The following is a 17,867-nucleotide window of genomic DNA, read 5'->3' as shown; positions in this document are numbered from 1 at the left end:
GTAAAGTTGAAACTAAAACGCCACCAAAAACTGTTTGAAAACAGTATTTAAGTGAGAGTAGCTTCAAGCCACCTTGCCAGACAATGGTTAGTATCCTGGTTAGTATTCCTGGATCAAGCAAGGCTTTGGTTTTGGAAAAAAAACATACTTACTCCCCAAATCCACCATTTTTTCATTGCTCTGCTTCTCTAGGCTGAGTAGGGATAGGACAGGCATATAGTAGCAGCGGGTGGGCAGTTACATTTTGCATACCGCTGAGTTCAGTGGTAGGGATTATATTTCACTCAAGAAGAGCCTGTCACCCCTGTCTGTCCTATGACCTCTATCAGCCCATAAGCAGTGTGTACATGCTTTCGGATCTACTATGGGCCATTACAAACAGCTAGATTTTAGATCAACGCCCTCAACAATGCTTCTTGGACTTTTTATATAGCAGATCAGCTTCTTGAAATCATAAATCCTGTGTCAGGAATAGGTAGAAATATAAAGCTGAAAAAATAAAAGTGCAAATTTGTATGTTACAGGATCATGAGATTATATTTACTAAGGATTTCTACAGGATTGGTACATTATTTTTTTTCAAGTTGTGGCTTTGTTTGAAAAGGCTAAAATAGACCACCGTAAATAACATTTAGCAACCAGATACTTAAGGTCCTGTTCCACCTACCCTGTGGAATGCAGACCAATACTAACATCATCCATAGTGTGGTTGAATACTTCTCACAGGATGATTGTTTTTTCAATTTTTTTTTTTTTGCTGGGAAAACTTATTGTCATGTGTCAGGAAAGCAATTACTGATTGTTGGCAAAGTGAAAAAAAAAACTTTATAAAAAATGTCTGTAGTTTTTTTTATGAGAATAAACATTAAAAGGGGTGTATATAGGAATAGATCTGCTAGGGTTTTTCTGTATAACATACTGGAGAGTGCAATTTATGTTTTGTCTAAGAAGAACAGCACCTTTAAATTATATGTAATGTAAACGCACTCTGTGCCACACAATCCCATTTACCCTTTGATGTCAGTGACTGTTCCTACGTTCTTCATAGTTAGATGTTCTTGGTTGGTATCTCTTAGTTCTCTGTGATCATGGTGCAGGTTGACTTCTGATGACTGTAGTCTCTCCATTTTTACTCGATTTTCAGTGGAATTTCTTGTGCTTTGTTTGTGGTGTCAGCAAGTAATTTGTGAGATAATCTCCACGACCATAACATAATTTAGTTCTAACACATTTGCCAGCTTCACCTGCTACAAGCTCAGCCGTCTATGGTTTACCTAATCTAGTTATAAACAGGCCCAGTCGTCCTAATTTTGTTATTTTCCCCTTGTCTCTATTTCGTGTTGATGTGTCTTCAACAGTCCCTCGCTGGAGGTTGTGCACTCGCTCTGTCTCCTGTGCAATCTGCTATGCAGTTCCTCTGTGTTTGCTTTGGGCAGTTCCTGCCTTGGCATAGTTACTGTTACTATGATCAACCAGCATGTTCGGAAGTTTCACACCTTCATGGTGATGCCTTAACATTACAGATGTAGGCTAGTACTATGTTTCTCTCTGTTTTAACAACGTTATCATTTTTTATTAAATTCACAAGAAAATTAGGCAGAAGCCTTACAGGGGACGTGGTCATGCAGACTATAGAACACGCTCATGCTTTATTGAAAAAGTCTCTGGAGAGGCAGGGATTATCCTACTGCTATAATCGCATAATGGCAATGATACAAACTCTCAAAAGGTTGCCAAAAACAATCCAGAGAAGTATGTCAAGGCCGGACCCAAATGATCGTACTATTCTTCCTTTATTGAAAGTATAATAGTAAAATCATAATCACAGTTCACAGCTTAGGAACTTAACCCCATCCTTTACGCACACACTAACATCCTATACTAACATGCGAACATACTTACACACATACCTACAAACTGATACAGACACACACAACTTTGAGCCAACAGGATGGGAAGACCACTTGTGGTCCTCACAAGCTAACTGCATCTGAGCGCCAAAATAAGATGTCATAAGGGTGGGCATGGTGGCTCTGGCAATGGGAACCCCCACTGGACAGGGGCCCTAGGCTGCGGAAGCCCCTGTTACACCCCTGACAGCACTAGAAGGAGAGATTTTTTTTCCTTGGGGCCTCCCATTTAAGATCTATCTCGTTACAGCATAATATAGTACTTAAAGCTATTTAATACACTCATATATTGCTTGTTTTAGAGATTCCTTATGGCTTCTTAAAACTTTGAAGCACACAACAAAAACGAATGGTATGATTTATAGAAGCAGTTATGTCAGATTTTGTTTACCTTTGTACCTCAAGAAGAAGATATATGCAATCCTAATGTATCGGGAGAAGGGGGAACAAACTTTCACTATTGTGCCAGTAAGACATCTTTCCTTAAATATGTGATTGTTTAGACTGCATGTACTAAACTTTATTAAGCTTCCATAACATGTGTGATTAGTTTTCATATCCTGAAGACTTCTCTTGGTGGAAGGCATGATGTTGTGGAATATGGGCTTTGTCACCTGATGACGTGGATGTAGTTGGCTAAATCCTGTTGGAAAGTATAAAGTCTGGTATAAGCACACATTCTTATTAGTGCATCAGGTAGGCCTGTGTAAGATCTCAGAAGATCGGCCCAAGTGGCTCCAAATATCACATTTGATTGCTGGGATACCAGAGCAGGCTTTTGGCCTCTATGCAGGGGGTAGTTTTGGTTAGCTGTTCTCCTTCCTCACCTGCTTCTGCACCATCCCCCCTGGCCTTATATACATTATTGTAAGGGAGGCATTATATATAAAAATACCATACAGGAATATTCTTTGGTTATGGTTAAATTGTTTAGGAGAAATATGATGTAATAAGAAGAAAAAAAAACTATTTAAGGAGATAAATGTAAACAAATGGAATGTTTATATAAACGCAAGCAGGTTCAATTTGCTGGTAACTACTTGGATTTTTATCCTTTTTGGAATTATAGATCATTTGCACTTTATTTTCCAGTGTAAAAAACAGCAGGGCTTGTAGCATTACTTAAATAAATGCAAAAGTTCGGATAAAACATTTTCAGGCTTTGCTTTTTCAATATCACCCTTTGTATAGAAGGGCATACCCATTCCAGAGTAAAATGCAACTTTTAACTTCATTCTGCATTTAATTTTCAACCCAAACCCATAGAGGATGTAACATATCACAACCATGGTGTTGGTTTTTAATGTTTGTCACCCACTAAACAAGAGCAGGGCCCTTTTCTCCTTATGTACCAGTTTGTTATTGTGTGTGATTTCAGATTATTTTACTTTTAACAGCGCTACGGAATCTGCTGTCGCTATATAACTAAATTTAACGTAATAAAAGCCTAGCGGACACAAATACGGCTTAGCGTTGAGATCTCTGTCATCGCTTTCCCATTGTGTTTGAGGCGCACCCCGCACACACCTCCCCCACTCTCTATGTACTCGTATCTCCAGTTTGAATTTAGTCTCAGGCACAGGCAGAGGGGGAGTATCGCACGCCTATTGGCCGCGGGGAATCACGTGCGCATTCTGGCGCCATATTGAGGCCAATCCTCTTCACTTGCGCTGATCCTGGCGTGGGGAGCGCAGTTGGCGATACATTGTGCTTCTACAGACTGGTTTTATTACGCTTTTATACGGGATTGTTTTGTTTCAGCCACTCGGGTTGAGTGATTTCTTGAGGGTCTATACGGTTTGCTGGGCATTTTAAGCTAGGTTTTCGTTAAGTTTTTATTTTATAAATCGGCTGCATTTTCGGCTCCCCTTGCTTTATGGTGAGGTTGCTTAAAGTTTTATTGTAGCGTGTGGGGTTTTTTTTTGTCACGTGCTGGAGGTAGGCGTTCCATCCCGCTGTTCCATAGTATCGCTTGCGGGTTAGTTATAGTGTAGCGAGCTGAATATTTATCCGTAGGCTAGTAATGGCGACCTCTACCCCTGTTGCTACCAGGCAGTCCAGCCGGCGTAGCAGCATGAGCACCCCGCTCAGCCCCACACGCATCACCCGCTTGCAGGAGAAAGAAGACCTGCGGCACCTCAATGACCGCCTGGCCGTCTATATAGACAAAGTGAGGAGCCTGGAGAGCGAGAACAGCGTCTTGCAGCTGCAGGTCACCGAGCGAGAGGAGGTGCGGAGCCGCGAGGTGACCGGCCTCAAGGAGTTGTACGAGACCGAGCTAGCGGATGCACGGAGGTCACTGGACGACACCGCTCGGGAGAGAGCCAAGCTGCAAATCGATTTGGGCAAGCTCAAGGGGGACCATGATCAGCTCCTTCATAGGTCAGTACTGGGACCTTTACTTTCTGTTCATTTATATAAAAGGGCTGCACAATGACGGCCATGGCCGGTTTCTTGGCGGATGGGGCTGGCAGTCTGTAGTGGGATAACATTACTGGGGGCTCTTATTATAGTAGCTTGTAACGCGCGGTTCTAACAGACTGTCTGATCCTCGGCAGCGAGATGGACTGTCCGTTTAAGAGGGAACTTATCTATGAAAAATCAATGAGCTCCTCTATAGCGCGATGTCGATAAAGCGTGTGGTAGTAAACGCCCATCCCCCACGTCATTGATTGGAGAGGAAGCTCGGGGCTCACAGCACGCTGCGAATTGTCTAGGATCAAGCAGCGTCCCTGATCGGTGCTTACACCATATTGTATGTGGGCTCACTTGGAGGGGTAGAGGTTATAACGGTGTGAGTGAAAAGGCGCGGGATAGATGTGTCTCGACTATAAGACCAAATGGGCTAAACACGGTGTAGTGTTGAAGTGCTGGAGTGTGCTTATCCGCTCACATTACGCTTCTATACCGGAGTATGGCGGCTGCTTTCCAACCACGTTATCTTTGGTTCGTGGCTGCTCTTGTTCGGTATAGAAGCAGGGAAGCCCCTGTCCTGTCAGTGTAGCGTTCTGGGCGTTGCTGGCTCCTCCCCCTGCCCGTTCATTGCTCTCCTGATCAGTACCGAACCTTCAATCATCGCGCCCTCCCCATTTCCTGCTAATAATGCACCGTTTTGGCGCTAAAAACAGTTAACGCCCAATCTGTACATGTATTTGTATCAGGAACCCTCTAGTTACGCATGTGGGAATACAGAAAGGCGGCGATCCCCTGTATTTAACTAGCTCAGTTTGTGGGTCATTGTGATGACCTTGGCTAACGGCATTAGCACTAACATTTATGTTCTTGCGTTTGTCATTAAGCTTTGTTTGAAAATGGCAGCGTTATAAAAAAATATCCCATACTATGACCTGTAACTCGGCTTAACTAAATATGTGCCAATTTGATCTGTAGACCTGTGGGTTGGGACAATTCGGTCACTACCTCCCATTCATACGATTTCCTGTGTAGTGACAGATGGCCAGACAGTGTCCCCAGTTAACCCCTTTAGCACTGCTTGTTTGCCTGGTTCAGGTGAATAGAAACAGATTGAATTCTATTCTACTCACATGTACCTTATACATTCCCTTGTCGCTTTGCTGCTAGAACTTAGCCCCAGTGTTATCTGATGGTGAACTCACAATTGCGAATGGATTCATAAAATAGGAATATTTGCAGGATATTTGTCTTGTGTGCCTTCAAATACTGCAAAAGGTCTCTAAAGTGCCACGTCTGGTTTTAGTGTTTTTTAAGCTATGCATGAATATTCCCGCATATGGTGTTAATCATTTGAAACTGGGGATGGAACTGAGATGGCCACATTTACACAGAACAGGTGTGCCGGCGCTGCATACCTGGCTCCGGTTGCTGACGGGTGACATTAATGACAGCCCGTATATGTTGACTCTTCAGTGTAATGCTGCGGGGTCAGGGGACTTGCGGCAGCTGCTGCTGGAATGAGACCGGTTGGTAATGTGATCTCCTCAAACTCCAGTGTCTCTGCCTTTCTGCATCGATTAGCCTTTCTGCAGATATTGGCCCTGATTCTACCTGTTTTGCCTGACCACTATAACAATGCCTGTTTCACTCTAATGCTTATTTGCATATACTTGCCTGCAGATTGCATTTTCATGCCTCTAAATAACTTTCTTGGGCAAAGGGTAAATTTTTTTTTTTTTTTTTTTTTTTTTTTTTTTTTTTTTTCTGGCAACCTTAAACCTGAGTGATGTGCTGGTTTAGAATGCCTGATTGTAACAGTCTTCATACCTTTTTAACATTTGGCATTTTAACATTTTAACCCATTTATCCTCGCTTTGCGTCCTGCTTACTCTTACCAGATGAGCGTTTTAGGCTGGATGTTGCTGGCTTTGTTCTTTGTAGCCGGCCCTGCATGTGACACGCAGTAGTCTGCGATGAATGGATGACTGTTTCCTGTGCCGCTGTCCGATGATGTACGGGGAGCCTGCAGTCATTGGCAAGGAATGTGTGTAATGAGGCTTACATGTGTTACATCTGACGCGCTGTGCTGTCTGCCCCATTTGGTGAAACAGAAATCTCGGCACGACTCTCTGTGATCACCAAATGAATGGAGTCTGTCAATTGTGCAATGTGTTTAGTCGCTTTCGGCGCTGCATTTTCTAGTAAATTTATGTATCGAGTGGATACTGATACACCAGGAGTTTAGTTTTGTCGGGTCTTCTGGTTACTCTGAACTAGGCCAGCACCATAACGTGAACTCGCTGTTAATGGTATCTTTAAGAATTTGCTTTAGAACATGGGAATTCCTGTTGAATTGTTCTTTCATAAAGAAACTCCGTAACCCTTCTGTCGTGCCTCGTTTTTGCACTATATGCCACGCCATGAAAATACATCTTTCAGGACTATTAAGTACACTTATGTGCGCTCAGCCAAAGGTGTCTTTGTCTTCTTTGTATTTTCTTCTGTTCCTAGACAAAACTGTTCTCATAACTAAAATCAGACAAGCTGATCAGAGGCTACTGAAGCTCTCCTATGTATGACTTTCTCCTTCCCCTCCCCAGAGCATGCTAGACAACTTAAAGTTCTTTTTGCAGCACTGTTTATGACTGCATGCTGTATACTTCATACATGCATCACCTGCCAAGCTATGGAAAGCGGCTTGGCCATTTCCGATGGTGTTTAGGCCTTCTCAAATGAGCTGTTGTAAGAACTTATTTGGTAGTTTAACTAGGTTTTTCTTAACCCCCTTCAAAATTGTGGATATTTAGGTGTTAATATCTTGTTGGGATTGTACCATAATATTTATCATGCCATAAAAGGTTAAATTATCTTGGGGAATTTTAATACTGCATTGAAGACTCGCACTGTTCTCCTGTGATCGGCAAAACATGTCCCTAGTATGTGTTAAAGCACCAAGATACTGCAAGCATCTCCCACTCAGTATGCGGCCTGATTTACTATTTCAAGTGACCCATCACTGTATTTGGGGCTTAACTGAGGTGCAGAAAGGCCAAATGTATGATACAAATGATGCCAGTTTACATTCACAAAATCTGTTTAGGAACAGTTATCTTGTATATCATTACAAGTGATCAGATTGCTTTCTGCTTTCACAATGTAATTCTTCTAAACAGTTACTCAAAGAAAGAAGGTGATCTTCATTCAGCACAAGCCCGGATTAAAGAACTTGAAGCTCTTCTCAGCTCCAAAGATGCAGCAATTTTCACTGTACAGAGTGAAAATAAATCGCTGGCGATGGAAGTGGATGACCTGAAAGCAGAACTAGCTCAGGTAAGAAACTTCAACTTTAGGCTCAGAGGATTGCTTATGCATTTTGAAATAAGGCGAGTAGTGCTAAACAAACACATACACACTGACGCTAATCATAGTGTTTATACTGTAGTGTCAGTCAGTGTGTGTGTGTATACTGTAGTCGGTCAGTGTACATGTGTAATTCCAGTCAGTATGTCTATTGTAGTGTCAGATTTAGCGTGTATCTGCCCAGTGTTGCAGTGTGGTGCTAGCGTGTTTGGTGGCTGTTGCAGTATGACATAGGCATGAATGTGTATGTTGGCATGTGTGTACATGAGTGTAGTATGTATGCATGTGTTACGGTAAGGTTAGTGTTTGAGCATGCTGGTGTTGTATACACTGTTTATTAGCCTGTGTAAATGCATGTTAGTGTACGGCAAGGCTTGACAAACCTCAATAGCCAGGAAAATAAAACCATAATTGGTGAAGGAATAAAAAGCTGGCTCCTAGGGTCAAACCAAATTTGTTGACCCCCTTTTTCCAGCAGTTTCCTATTGTTTTGGTATTCTGCTTGTAATCTATAGAAACCAAAAGTGCGACACCAATTTAACCCTATGAATTGTCTAGGGCTGCAACTAACGATTATTTTAATCGATTAGTTGGCCGTTTTTTTTAATTTAAAATAATGTAATAAAACTTACAATTTACACTTTTGTCTCTATCACAATGGCATTTCTCTATTCACCTTATTTTACTGACATAATAAAAGCTACAAGAACCCAAACAGTGTTTTAATACGAAGTTATTAGTAAATATTCATGTTAACTATTTTTCATATGTAATAAAGCCTTGTTGGGAGGCTTTCTGAGCGTATCAGAGTAGGAAGCAGGTCCCCTGCACCGCGGCAGGGGATCTGTATCCTAACCCTGCTGCCGGCATGCAGTTCCGGGCGCTAGACCCCGAATATAGGCCGCACCCCCACTTTAAAGACTTAAAGTGTGTGTGGTGGGGGGGGGGGGGGGAGTGCGGCCTATATTCGAGCCAATACGGTATGTCACTGGTCGCATTGTGTAAACGGTTGCTTTTAATGTTCCCACCAAGTTAGATGTATTTGGGCTTAATATATTTGTGTATCAATACAAATTGGCAAGTCAAACCAATGTACTGCAACTACTGATCCTATGATCACATTGCCATTCTATCTGTTGCCAGATCTTTAAAATTGTATTTTACTTATTAGGTTGAAGCAACTCTGGCTCTGGCAAGGAAACAGCTTGGTGAAGAAACTCTGGCAAAAGTTGAGCTTGAAAATCGTTGCCAGTCTCTTACAGAAGAGCTTGATTTCCGCAAAAACATCTACGAAGAGGTAATCGTTTGTTTTAACATCAAATTTTATCCAAGATGAATTACATACAGTTGGTAGACTTGACACATGATCTGCAATGATGAACTTGATAAACTGGAAGTTTTTAGCAGATACAGCATCTGGTGCATTTGCTTCCTGCTCATAAGCAATCCATTTATCACTTTAAACTTGCTCACATTCTTAATATTGTATTTTCTTCCTCCAGGAAATAAAAGAAACCAGACGACGACATGAGACCCGCTTGGTTGAGGTGGATTCTGGTCGCCAAGTAGAATATGAACACAAGCTTGCTCAAGCACTCACCGACATGAGAGTTCAGCATGATGAGCAAGTTAGCCTGTACAAAGAAGAATTGGAGAACACCTACCATGCTAAGGTAGGAAAACTAATAAAGAAAATGAAATCTGCCGAGATATGAGTATTATGGGCAAAGACCTACACAAGTTTCCTTTAACTCTATAATTTATGTTGTGTTTGGATGTTTAAATAGCTTAATGGGAAAAGGCCATGGTAGCGTGACAGAATACAGGTTGTAGTTAATGGTGTAAAATCAGGGGAAGCTCTTGTTACTAGTAGGATACCTCAAGGATCTGTATTGGGACCCGTACTTTTCATACTTTTCAATATCGGCAGTGTTAGACTCCTAAGGGTGCAGATAATAGAAACATATGCAACAGAGTAGATCTTCCATGTTGGGGGGGGGGGGGAAGGCAAATGATGAAAACTAGAGAAAAATGGTCGCCTGGCCACTGCAGTCTGATATAAAATAATGCATCTAGGACATAACCATCCCAAGGCAGAACATAGTATTTTGGGTACTCTGTGTAAATTGTAAGTGTTGTGTACAGTTCTGAAGGCATATTGACAAGCTGGAGAGAGTTCCGATAACTACTAAAATACAGACTTGCAGGATAAGATACTTGGAATCATATCCCTAATTGGTGGAGGGGAGATGTGATTAAAGCTTGTAAATGCTTCCAACTGCACTCTGTTCAATCCCTTTATTTCAGAGAAGAAATGTTAGAACAAGAGGCCGTAGTTTAAAAGCGTTTAGTCAGAGGCTTAAATCTAATGTAAGGAAGTTTCCCTTTACTGAATCTACATGCACTGGATAGACGGTTATTTTGAATCTAAGATATGACTTATTCAGGTTTGTCTTTACATGACGGGAAAAATGAGCAGTCTAGAAGGGCTGAATGGGTCTCATCTGCTGTCAACTTTGATGTTTCTGTTTCCATAGACATGTGCAGGGTAACTGCAGTGTTCTGTGACTAATTTCCATAGGAAATGGCATTTCAAAACTACGCACAAATTGTATGTTTTGTGAAATTTCCGTGTATGGTGCGCTTCCCCTTTTTTTTTTTTTTTTTTTTTTTTTTTTTTTTGGATGATATGTTTTCTTTTTGGCTCAAATACCTTCTACCTTTCAGTTGGAGAACGCTCGCCTGTCTCAGGAGATGAGCAGTTCGTCTGCAAACAGCTCGCGTGAGGAACTTATGGAAAGCCGCCTGCGCATCGAGAACCTTACTTCCCAACTCTCAGAACTGCAAAAAGAGGTAATTACTGGATCCGTGTTTTGTCCTAGAATTCAAAACAAGCTGTAGATACATTTGATGTCCCCATGAGAAGTAAACTTATGGGGCTTTATGTATAATTCATATTCGGCAGTAGTGTCCCTTGTAGTAAAACATAAATGCATGTTTATAGACATTAAGGTTGAGGTGACTGCACCTGGCCCAGAAGTTAAAGGGGGCTTAATGTGGACGGCTTGTCAGAGCCAGAGAATCTCAATGTATGCTGATCACGGAGCTGATTAAAGTGCTGAACTGCTTCCATATCTTCTGCCAAACTGAAGGTGTCTCCTTGTAAACCTCTTCCTGGGCCGAAGTAACAATGTTTCTCTTGTTTGTTCTTGATAGTCTAGGGCATGGTATGATCGGATACAAGAGCTCGAGGAAATGCTGTCAAAGGAAAGGGACAATAGCCGAAGAATGCTGTCAGAAAGAGAGAGGGAGATGGCTGAGATAAGAGATCAAATGCAACAGCAGCTCAGTGACTATGAGCAACTCCTGGATGTGAAGCTGGCCCTCGACATGGAAATCACTGCCTATAGGAAGCTGCTGGAAGGAGAAGAGGAGAGGTAAAATCAGATGTGGTTTAATAAATATTGTATGTAAGCCCTGTCCTTTGTAGAGCTGTGTATCTGGTTACAAATCAGCCCTTTTGCTTCAAGTATTGCTCGCATTCAGGCTTAGTTGTACTTTACATTCCTGTCCCTCCTGCTTGGATGTTTTCTAGCTGTCATTTCATTCCCTCTTTATTATCTGCTTGTTCTTGGAGCACAGTAACCCTTTATTGATAACTTCAGTGTCACATATGCCAAACTTCACTTTCAATAAAAAAAATAAAATTTTTAACTTGTGCGTTTTTCAGACTGAACCTATCTCCAAGCCCAACTTCCCGTGTGACAGTGTCTCGAGCCTCATCGAGCCGCAGTGTCCGCACCACTAGAGGCAAAAGGAAGAGAATTGATGTTGAGGAGTCTGAGGCCAGCAGCAGTGTGACCATCGCCCATTCTGCTTCTGCAACTGGCAATGTCTGCTTTGAGGAACTGGATATTGATGGCAAATTTATCAGGCTCAAAAATAACTCTGAGCAGGTCAGAAATAGTCTCACTACCCTTACCTACTCCGTAGTTGTCGTTCACTTGGTAGTGGGGTAGTTTCATTAATTGAAAATTGTGTTTTATGTACAGGATCAACCACTAGGAGGATGGGAGATGACTAAAGTAATTGGAGAAACATCAGCAACTTACAAGTTTACCTCAAGATATGTGCTCAAAGCTGGCCAGACCGTAACGGTAAGTACAAATACGCTATTCACAAGCATACTGAAAATTTCTGAGTTTAGCAGTTACCTACTTGACAATTCCTGTAACATAAAATAATGGCATTAATGTCCTTGAAGATAGGCGTAACTTGCTGGGTTGTTTTTGTTTTTTGTTTTTTTTCTCAACTAGATCTGGGCTGCAAATGCTGGAGTTCCTGCAAGTCCACCATCTGATCTTCTCTGGAAGAACCAGAACTCTTGGGGAACTGGTGAAGATGTGAAAGTAATCCTGAGCAATCCTCAGGGAGAGGTATGTGTAACGTTCTCAATTGTGCAGCATGTCCTAAAACCCATCTGCATGCCTTCACACATGGCATGGCCCACTTCTTATGCAGGAACACTGAAATATAAGGCCTGTTCATGCTTTCATGGACAGACTTGGCTTCAACTGTAATGCACCCTGTAGGTCTTAACTATTGACTCGTTCTTTTCATAGGAGGTCGCTCAAAGAAAAACTGTGTATACCACCACTATACCAGAAGAGGAGGACGAGGTGCTGGAGGAGGAGATTTTGGAAGAGCATGCTCCATCTAAAAAGGTACTTTGGCATTTATATATACAAAATGTTCTTTGTGTCTGGAGAGGCACTTAGTTTTACTATGGCCAGTTTGTGGTAAATCTTCTCTGCCTTCTGTATGCAGTAGGCTTTACAAGTATACCACCCAGCTGTAACTTGCTAGCTTTACTTCCATAACAAGGGTTATTTGGAAATGTCCCAGCAGTCGAGTATCTCTTCTTTTTTCCAGGGAGCTGATAGAGGCTGTGCCATCATGTAAAAATCAAACTTCAAGCAAGTACCATCTTACAAGATCTGAGCCTTCAGGAAGCATGGCCTATTTTTGTATTGGTGTTCAACTTCCATGATGCCAACCATGGCCTTATTTTCTTTTTTTTTTTATTACATTAAATAACACAAAGGACCATTTGTACTAGTGAAAGATCTGTGACCTTTTTGGAAATGTGAAATGACTAGTTTTGTGCGCTGTTTTTCTCTGAGTGACTAATCCCAGGAGTGTGATATTCCTGAACAAGTGTCAGATTTTAGATTTTTACTTTTTTATCTTGTCACCTGTCCGTCACACATGACTGAGCAGAGGCACTGTTCACTCTGGGAATTTGCTTCCTGATTTTGTACTGAACATATTTTCTATTACAACTCCAGAACATTGAAATTGAACTTTGAAGAAATAACCCTTTTTTGTTTTATAAGGTTTTATTTGTATTTTGTGAAAATGCAGCTGTTTTACTGAACTTTTTAGGTTAGTGTGGTGGGTGGGTAATGTAGCAAATTTTAAAAAGACTGAAACCATGGTTTACAGAATAAAATAAAATTATGGTTTTTACTGGTGTGTCCTGGCTGTGATGTTGAAAACAAGATACCGCATGCAAGAATCCTCACCTACACAAAGGTTACGCTGCTAGCTCTAATGTTCTCGTATCGGTGGTGAATATGCGTCACTATTGGGCTTTGTCGTATCTCACACAAGCTCTATTTAAACTTTTTTTTATGATAAATTCGAGATCGGTGTAATTACATTCAATGTAATAAGATATTTAGACCATCTTCCATAGTTGTAAGATTTGTATCTGACAGCCTATCTACACATCTTAGGTATATTTTGCAGCAAAGCGCTTGGATGTCATGACACCGCATGGAATGAATGATGTTTAAATGCATGCAGTTTATGCCGTATCCGTCCCGCAAGATTTCATTGTCATGCGACGCAATGGCTGCTGTTTCCTCCGCCGTCAATCCGATGTTTCCAAGCTTTTGGTATTTTTATTGGCTGCGAGATGTGGAAATAAAGACAAGGCACCATTTTACTGAAACATCTGTTCAGGGATTTACAAGTGTTCAGGGTGCAAATACGATGACTTAAGCTTCAAATTCAGGCCACTCATTTATCCATAAGGTGCTTTTATTTGTTTTTTTTTTTGTTTGTTTTTTTTAACCCAAAGTATCTGTATATTTATACACATGGGTGCAAAGGTTTGTATAGTACCACAATATTTTTTTTTTTTTTTATCTATTACAAAGTGGTAAATTAACAGACTAACTTTTTAATCTCTATGTTGGAGAATAGTGGGTTCGAAACCACTTTATTGTCAAAAACAAGTGTAAACATTTAGTGTAAACAATACAGAATTCATATTAGACTGCAAAAACATAATGTTTACTGAATTATCAAAGTATGACACTTGGTTACAATTCCTGTGTTTGTGTGAGGAGGTGGCTGCAATCTGTTAAACCCATAATGAAATATGCTTTAGGAAATGGGTTGTGGGGATGGTTTACTTATTCTGAGAGCACTTCAACCAAAAAAAGAGTGCCAATGTTTGCTGCAGGGCCATGCCGTCCCTTGAAGCTTAAAATTGCATGGAAGAGGATTCATTTAACAGGTCAACAATTCTAAAACCAAGTTGGAGCCGTGCCTGGTGTATCTTAAACCCCCCCCCTCTAAAGTGATGCCTTTCACTGCGATCACTGGACCTCAACCCGGTTGAACATCCTTGGGAACACTTGAAAAGAGAAGGTGAAACACGCAGATCTAGACACTCTGAAAGACGCTAAAGTAATGCTGGCGTAATCATGCTAGACAGTCATAAAACAAATCTCCATGTGCCTGCCTTCGTTGTTGATGTCACAACTAAACATTTAACATACTTTTTTTATACATGGTTTAAAAAGAACCGTTTAGTGTCCCGGCACCCTCGCTATAGAAGAAAGTGTATTAAAATACTCTGAGCACTACAGTCCTGGATGTTTTCATAAGGGCCAAATTATTTTTTGTCATTACTACCATAAGTTTTTTGTTTTTTTTTTTTTAAACCATGATTTTTTCCATATTTGATGAACCTGCGCACATTATACATTTTGTTCATCATTTTTAAAATCATAGAAAGTTCTATGCTTTGTTTTATCCCGTATTACATAATTTTTACTATTCATTTAAGGTGTTTGGGGGTAGTGGTTTTTTGTTTGTTTCCAGTGGAGTATGGCTCGCCTCCTGATCAGTTTGTGCCGATCGCAATGTGATCAGCCAGCAGGTGGCGCAATGGGAGAGCCCAGCACCGTCGGCAGAGCAAGGGGGAGTCCAGGCTGTTAACAAACAGCCCTCTCTCCTGTGTAGCATCGGTAAGATGTCCCTACCACTGCAACAAAGTCAAGACGTACCTGTACGTCCCAATGGGCTTCTTGGCACAAGTTTTAAGCTTGAGGGAACTGAGTATATACAAGATGATGATTTTGGCCTGCATCTCTTGCAAGGCATTTAGCTGGGAGCGTGTGGAAAGGGGTAAATGCATATGAGGGGAGTGCAGAATTTTTTCTTTTTAAAGAAATTCTAGTTTTTACATATGTTTTTAAGCTGCTGCATATTAGCCATTGTACTATGTTATCTTAGCCCAAGCTACTAGACAAACAACTTGACTCATCATATTGCCTGGGGTGAACAATATAATACCACTAACTAATGAAAGTCTATGGAGAAAGAGACTTCATTAAAGAATTGGTGCAGTGTTGGTGGTTGAGCAGGGAGTCATCCAAATATCATGGCTGATAACAGCCTGCAGTTAAAGGACTTTTATTGGAACAAAATATGGTAAAACCCAAGTTTTTGTCAATGTTTGTCACACTACTGTACACAGCACTGTACTTTGTTAAGGAAGAACAATATTTCATATGGAGAACGCTGAAAAAGTTAAGATGTATTGACAGCTCTATCGAGCAGGTGCTTGTGTAGTTGACAGGTTGATGGGGGCTGATGTGTATCAGAAGTCAGCAGCTGTACGGGTGAAAGCTGACGCCACAGGATCAAGCATCTGCGTCTCTTTAAAACAATAGTATGTTCTGTGTCACCCTTGCAAACACTTTGGTTTCAAGTAACTGAACAGTTGTCTTTTTGTTGAAAATGAAGAACAGGTTTCAGCATGAATATATAGAGTTGGTATTGGCTGGGTATGCTCTGACTTAGTTAAAGCTCGATGATGTCTTATACTGTAGCGAACTCAGCACCTTAACTCACCTTTGACCATCACATTTTTGTCTTACTAGTATAGGATTAAAAAATAATTTTCCAAAGTGTACTATTTTTTTTTTTACATAATCCAAAATACAGTATTTTCACACTGCTGCGAATTAGCCATTCATATTCTAGCTCTAGTATCAGCCTATTCTACTAGGGCCTGCAAACACACTGACTTCTTACCACACTGCTTCTGGTAAACAAGAGGATTCCTCAGTCTTAATCACCCAGCCTGACACTGGATTTTGCTGTGCAGGTCAGCACAGTGTGGCATTTGAGCAGACAACAATGGCAACTTTCAGGCCTGCAGATAAAGGAAGTTTAGTGGAACAAACAACGTTTTAATGTAGTGCTAATGTACTTTACTGTATACAGTACTGAATTAATTTTCAGCAAATATCCTTAGTGCAGACATTTCATTTGCCAGGCTTCTATTAAAGCTCTCGGCTGACACTGTTTAAAATTCGGACACGGATACAGGTGTTCTAGAACCAGTAGTCTGCATATTAAATAATTTGTTCAAACTGTTGTGTGTAATAATATTATAAATGAATATACCAAAAGAATATCAGATTCCTACTTTAACTGTGGACATAGAGAAAAATTATTCTGCAGAGCTGCTTATAAGCCTCCCAGTAAGAAGAGCCATGTGATCACCCTACTATATAATGTACTCACAGATGGATGAGTTGTGGGGGATATCTGAAAATATAATACTTTTCATATTGACTGGAATCATTTTAAACCAAGGCTAATTCTGAACCAACTGTAGTCTGAGTTGGACATGGCTGCTCTGCTGGGGGTGAGAACCAGGTTTCTGCTTGTTTTTTTGTAGGGAGAATACACAAGCTGGAGGCAAGTCGGCCGCTCTACTGCCTCCTCCCTTCCTTCTTTGGAATCTGGCAGGTGAATGTCATGAAGGTTGTCGGACTCAGCCCTGGCATGACCTGCTCATTTGTCTTGAATCACAATCATTGCTGACTACAGGAAAATAGATGCTTACCTCTGATACTAGTGATACTCTAATGCCCAAAGCATCAGATAATTCCACCAGCAGAAAAAGTGGTTTTATACAGAAAAATATATATAAAAAAAAAAGACACAAAAGCTTGTGTAGTATTTAATATTTAAATAATGCACATTTTTATAATAATACATAATGCAATTTGTATATCTGAAATAGTTTTCAAAAATGTTCAATATTTTAACTCATACATGAGTATATTTTCTTCCTGTCACTGGTGGTGGCAAATGTCCAGATCTCAAGTACTCCAGAAAGGAAAGGTTCAATAGATAAATGACATCAAAGGAACAATGAGATTAAAAGTACAGTTCTCTCCAGGAGTAAAGTCCAAACCTCCCATACGCTGATGAAAAGAAAATGATTAAAGGAGATGAAGTTGCTTAATGTTCTCTTTTGCATATTCCAAAATGTTTCCTCCTCAGAACGACGATTCAGTCCTTGCAGGGGTTGGGAAAAACCCATCTTTATGCAAGTTTAATTGAAAAATATGTCAAACAAGATGTTTTTACAAAACGTTCCAAAAACAAAAGAAAAATAACAAAAAAAAATGTCTGCATATTTTGATATTAAGAATGTATGCGAGTTTCAAACCATTGTGCTAAACTCTGATAATGCCATTACTTTGAAAGTGAGCTGCAACATTTTGGACTGTTGGTTGTCACCATAGCAAATACTATGTAAGTTAACACAGAGTTAAAAAAACAGTCTATTATTTGGTAACTTTTTTTTTTTTTTTTTTTTTGCAATGAAAATGTAAAAAAGATGGCAGAATTACTATGTATGTGTATGAGATGTGCCAATTGGCTAAATAAAGTGGTTTGGCACATTAGAACAAATATAACTGCGGTAATTGATGCCTAAATAATAACTGGCCATCGAGGCTCCATTGAGTAATATATATATATCCAGCAGAGAGATAACAGTCTTTGAATCCATTAGAGATGGTG

General features: G+C 40.5%; 1 protein-coding gene across 1 annotated transcript; it reads left to right on the top strand.

Moving 5' to 3' along the window:
- The first annotated feature begins 3,924 nt into the window (after positions 1–3,924).
- LOC149302942 (lamin-B1-like) lies at positions 3,925–14,978 on the top strand. Its single transcript, XM_089481714.1, has 11 exons — positions 3,925–4,292; positions 7,499–7,655; positions 8,857–8,982; positions 9,188–9,358; positions 10,413–10,538; positions 10,902–11,122; positions 11,416–11,641; positions 11,738–11,842; positions 12,002–12,121; positions 12,308–12,409; positions 14,862–14,978. Exons 1-11 carry the CDS (start codon positions 3,934–3,936, stop codon positions 14,976–14,978), a joined length of 1,830 nt encoding a protein of 609 aa, XP_089337840.1. The 5' UTR covers positions 3,925–3,933.
- The last annotated feature ends 2,889 nt before the right edge of the window (positions 14,979–17,867 follow it).

Source organism: Sceloporus occidentalis, unplaced genomic scaffold, assembly GCF_023333645.1.
Source record: "Sceloporus occidentalis isolate IW3139 unplaced genomic scaffold, rSceOcc1.0.p SCAF_16, whole genome shotgun sequence".
NCBI lineage: Eukaryota > Metazoa > Chordata > Lepidosauria > Squamata > Phrynosomatidae > Sceloporus > Sceloporus occidentalis.
Note: the sequence above shows the minus strand (reverse complement) of the source record. Positions and strands in the feature narration are given on the sequence as shown.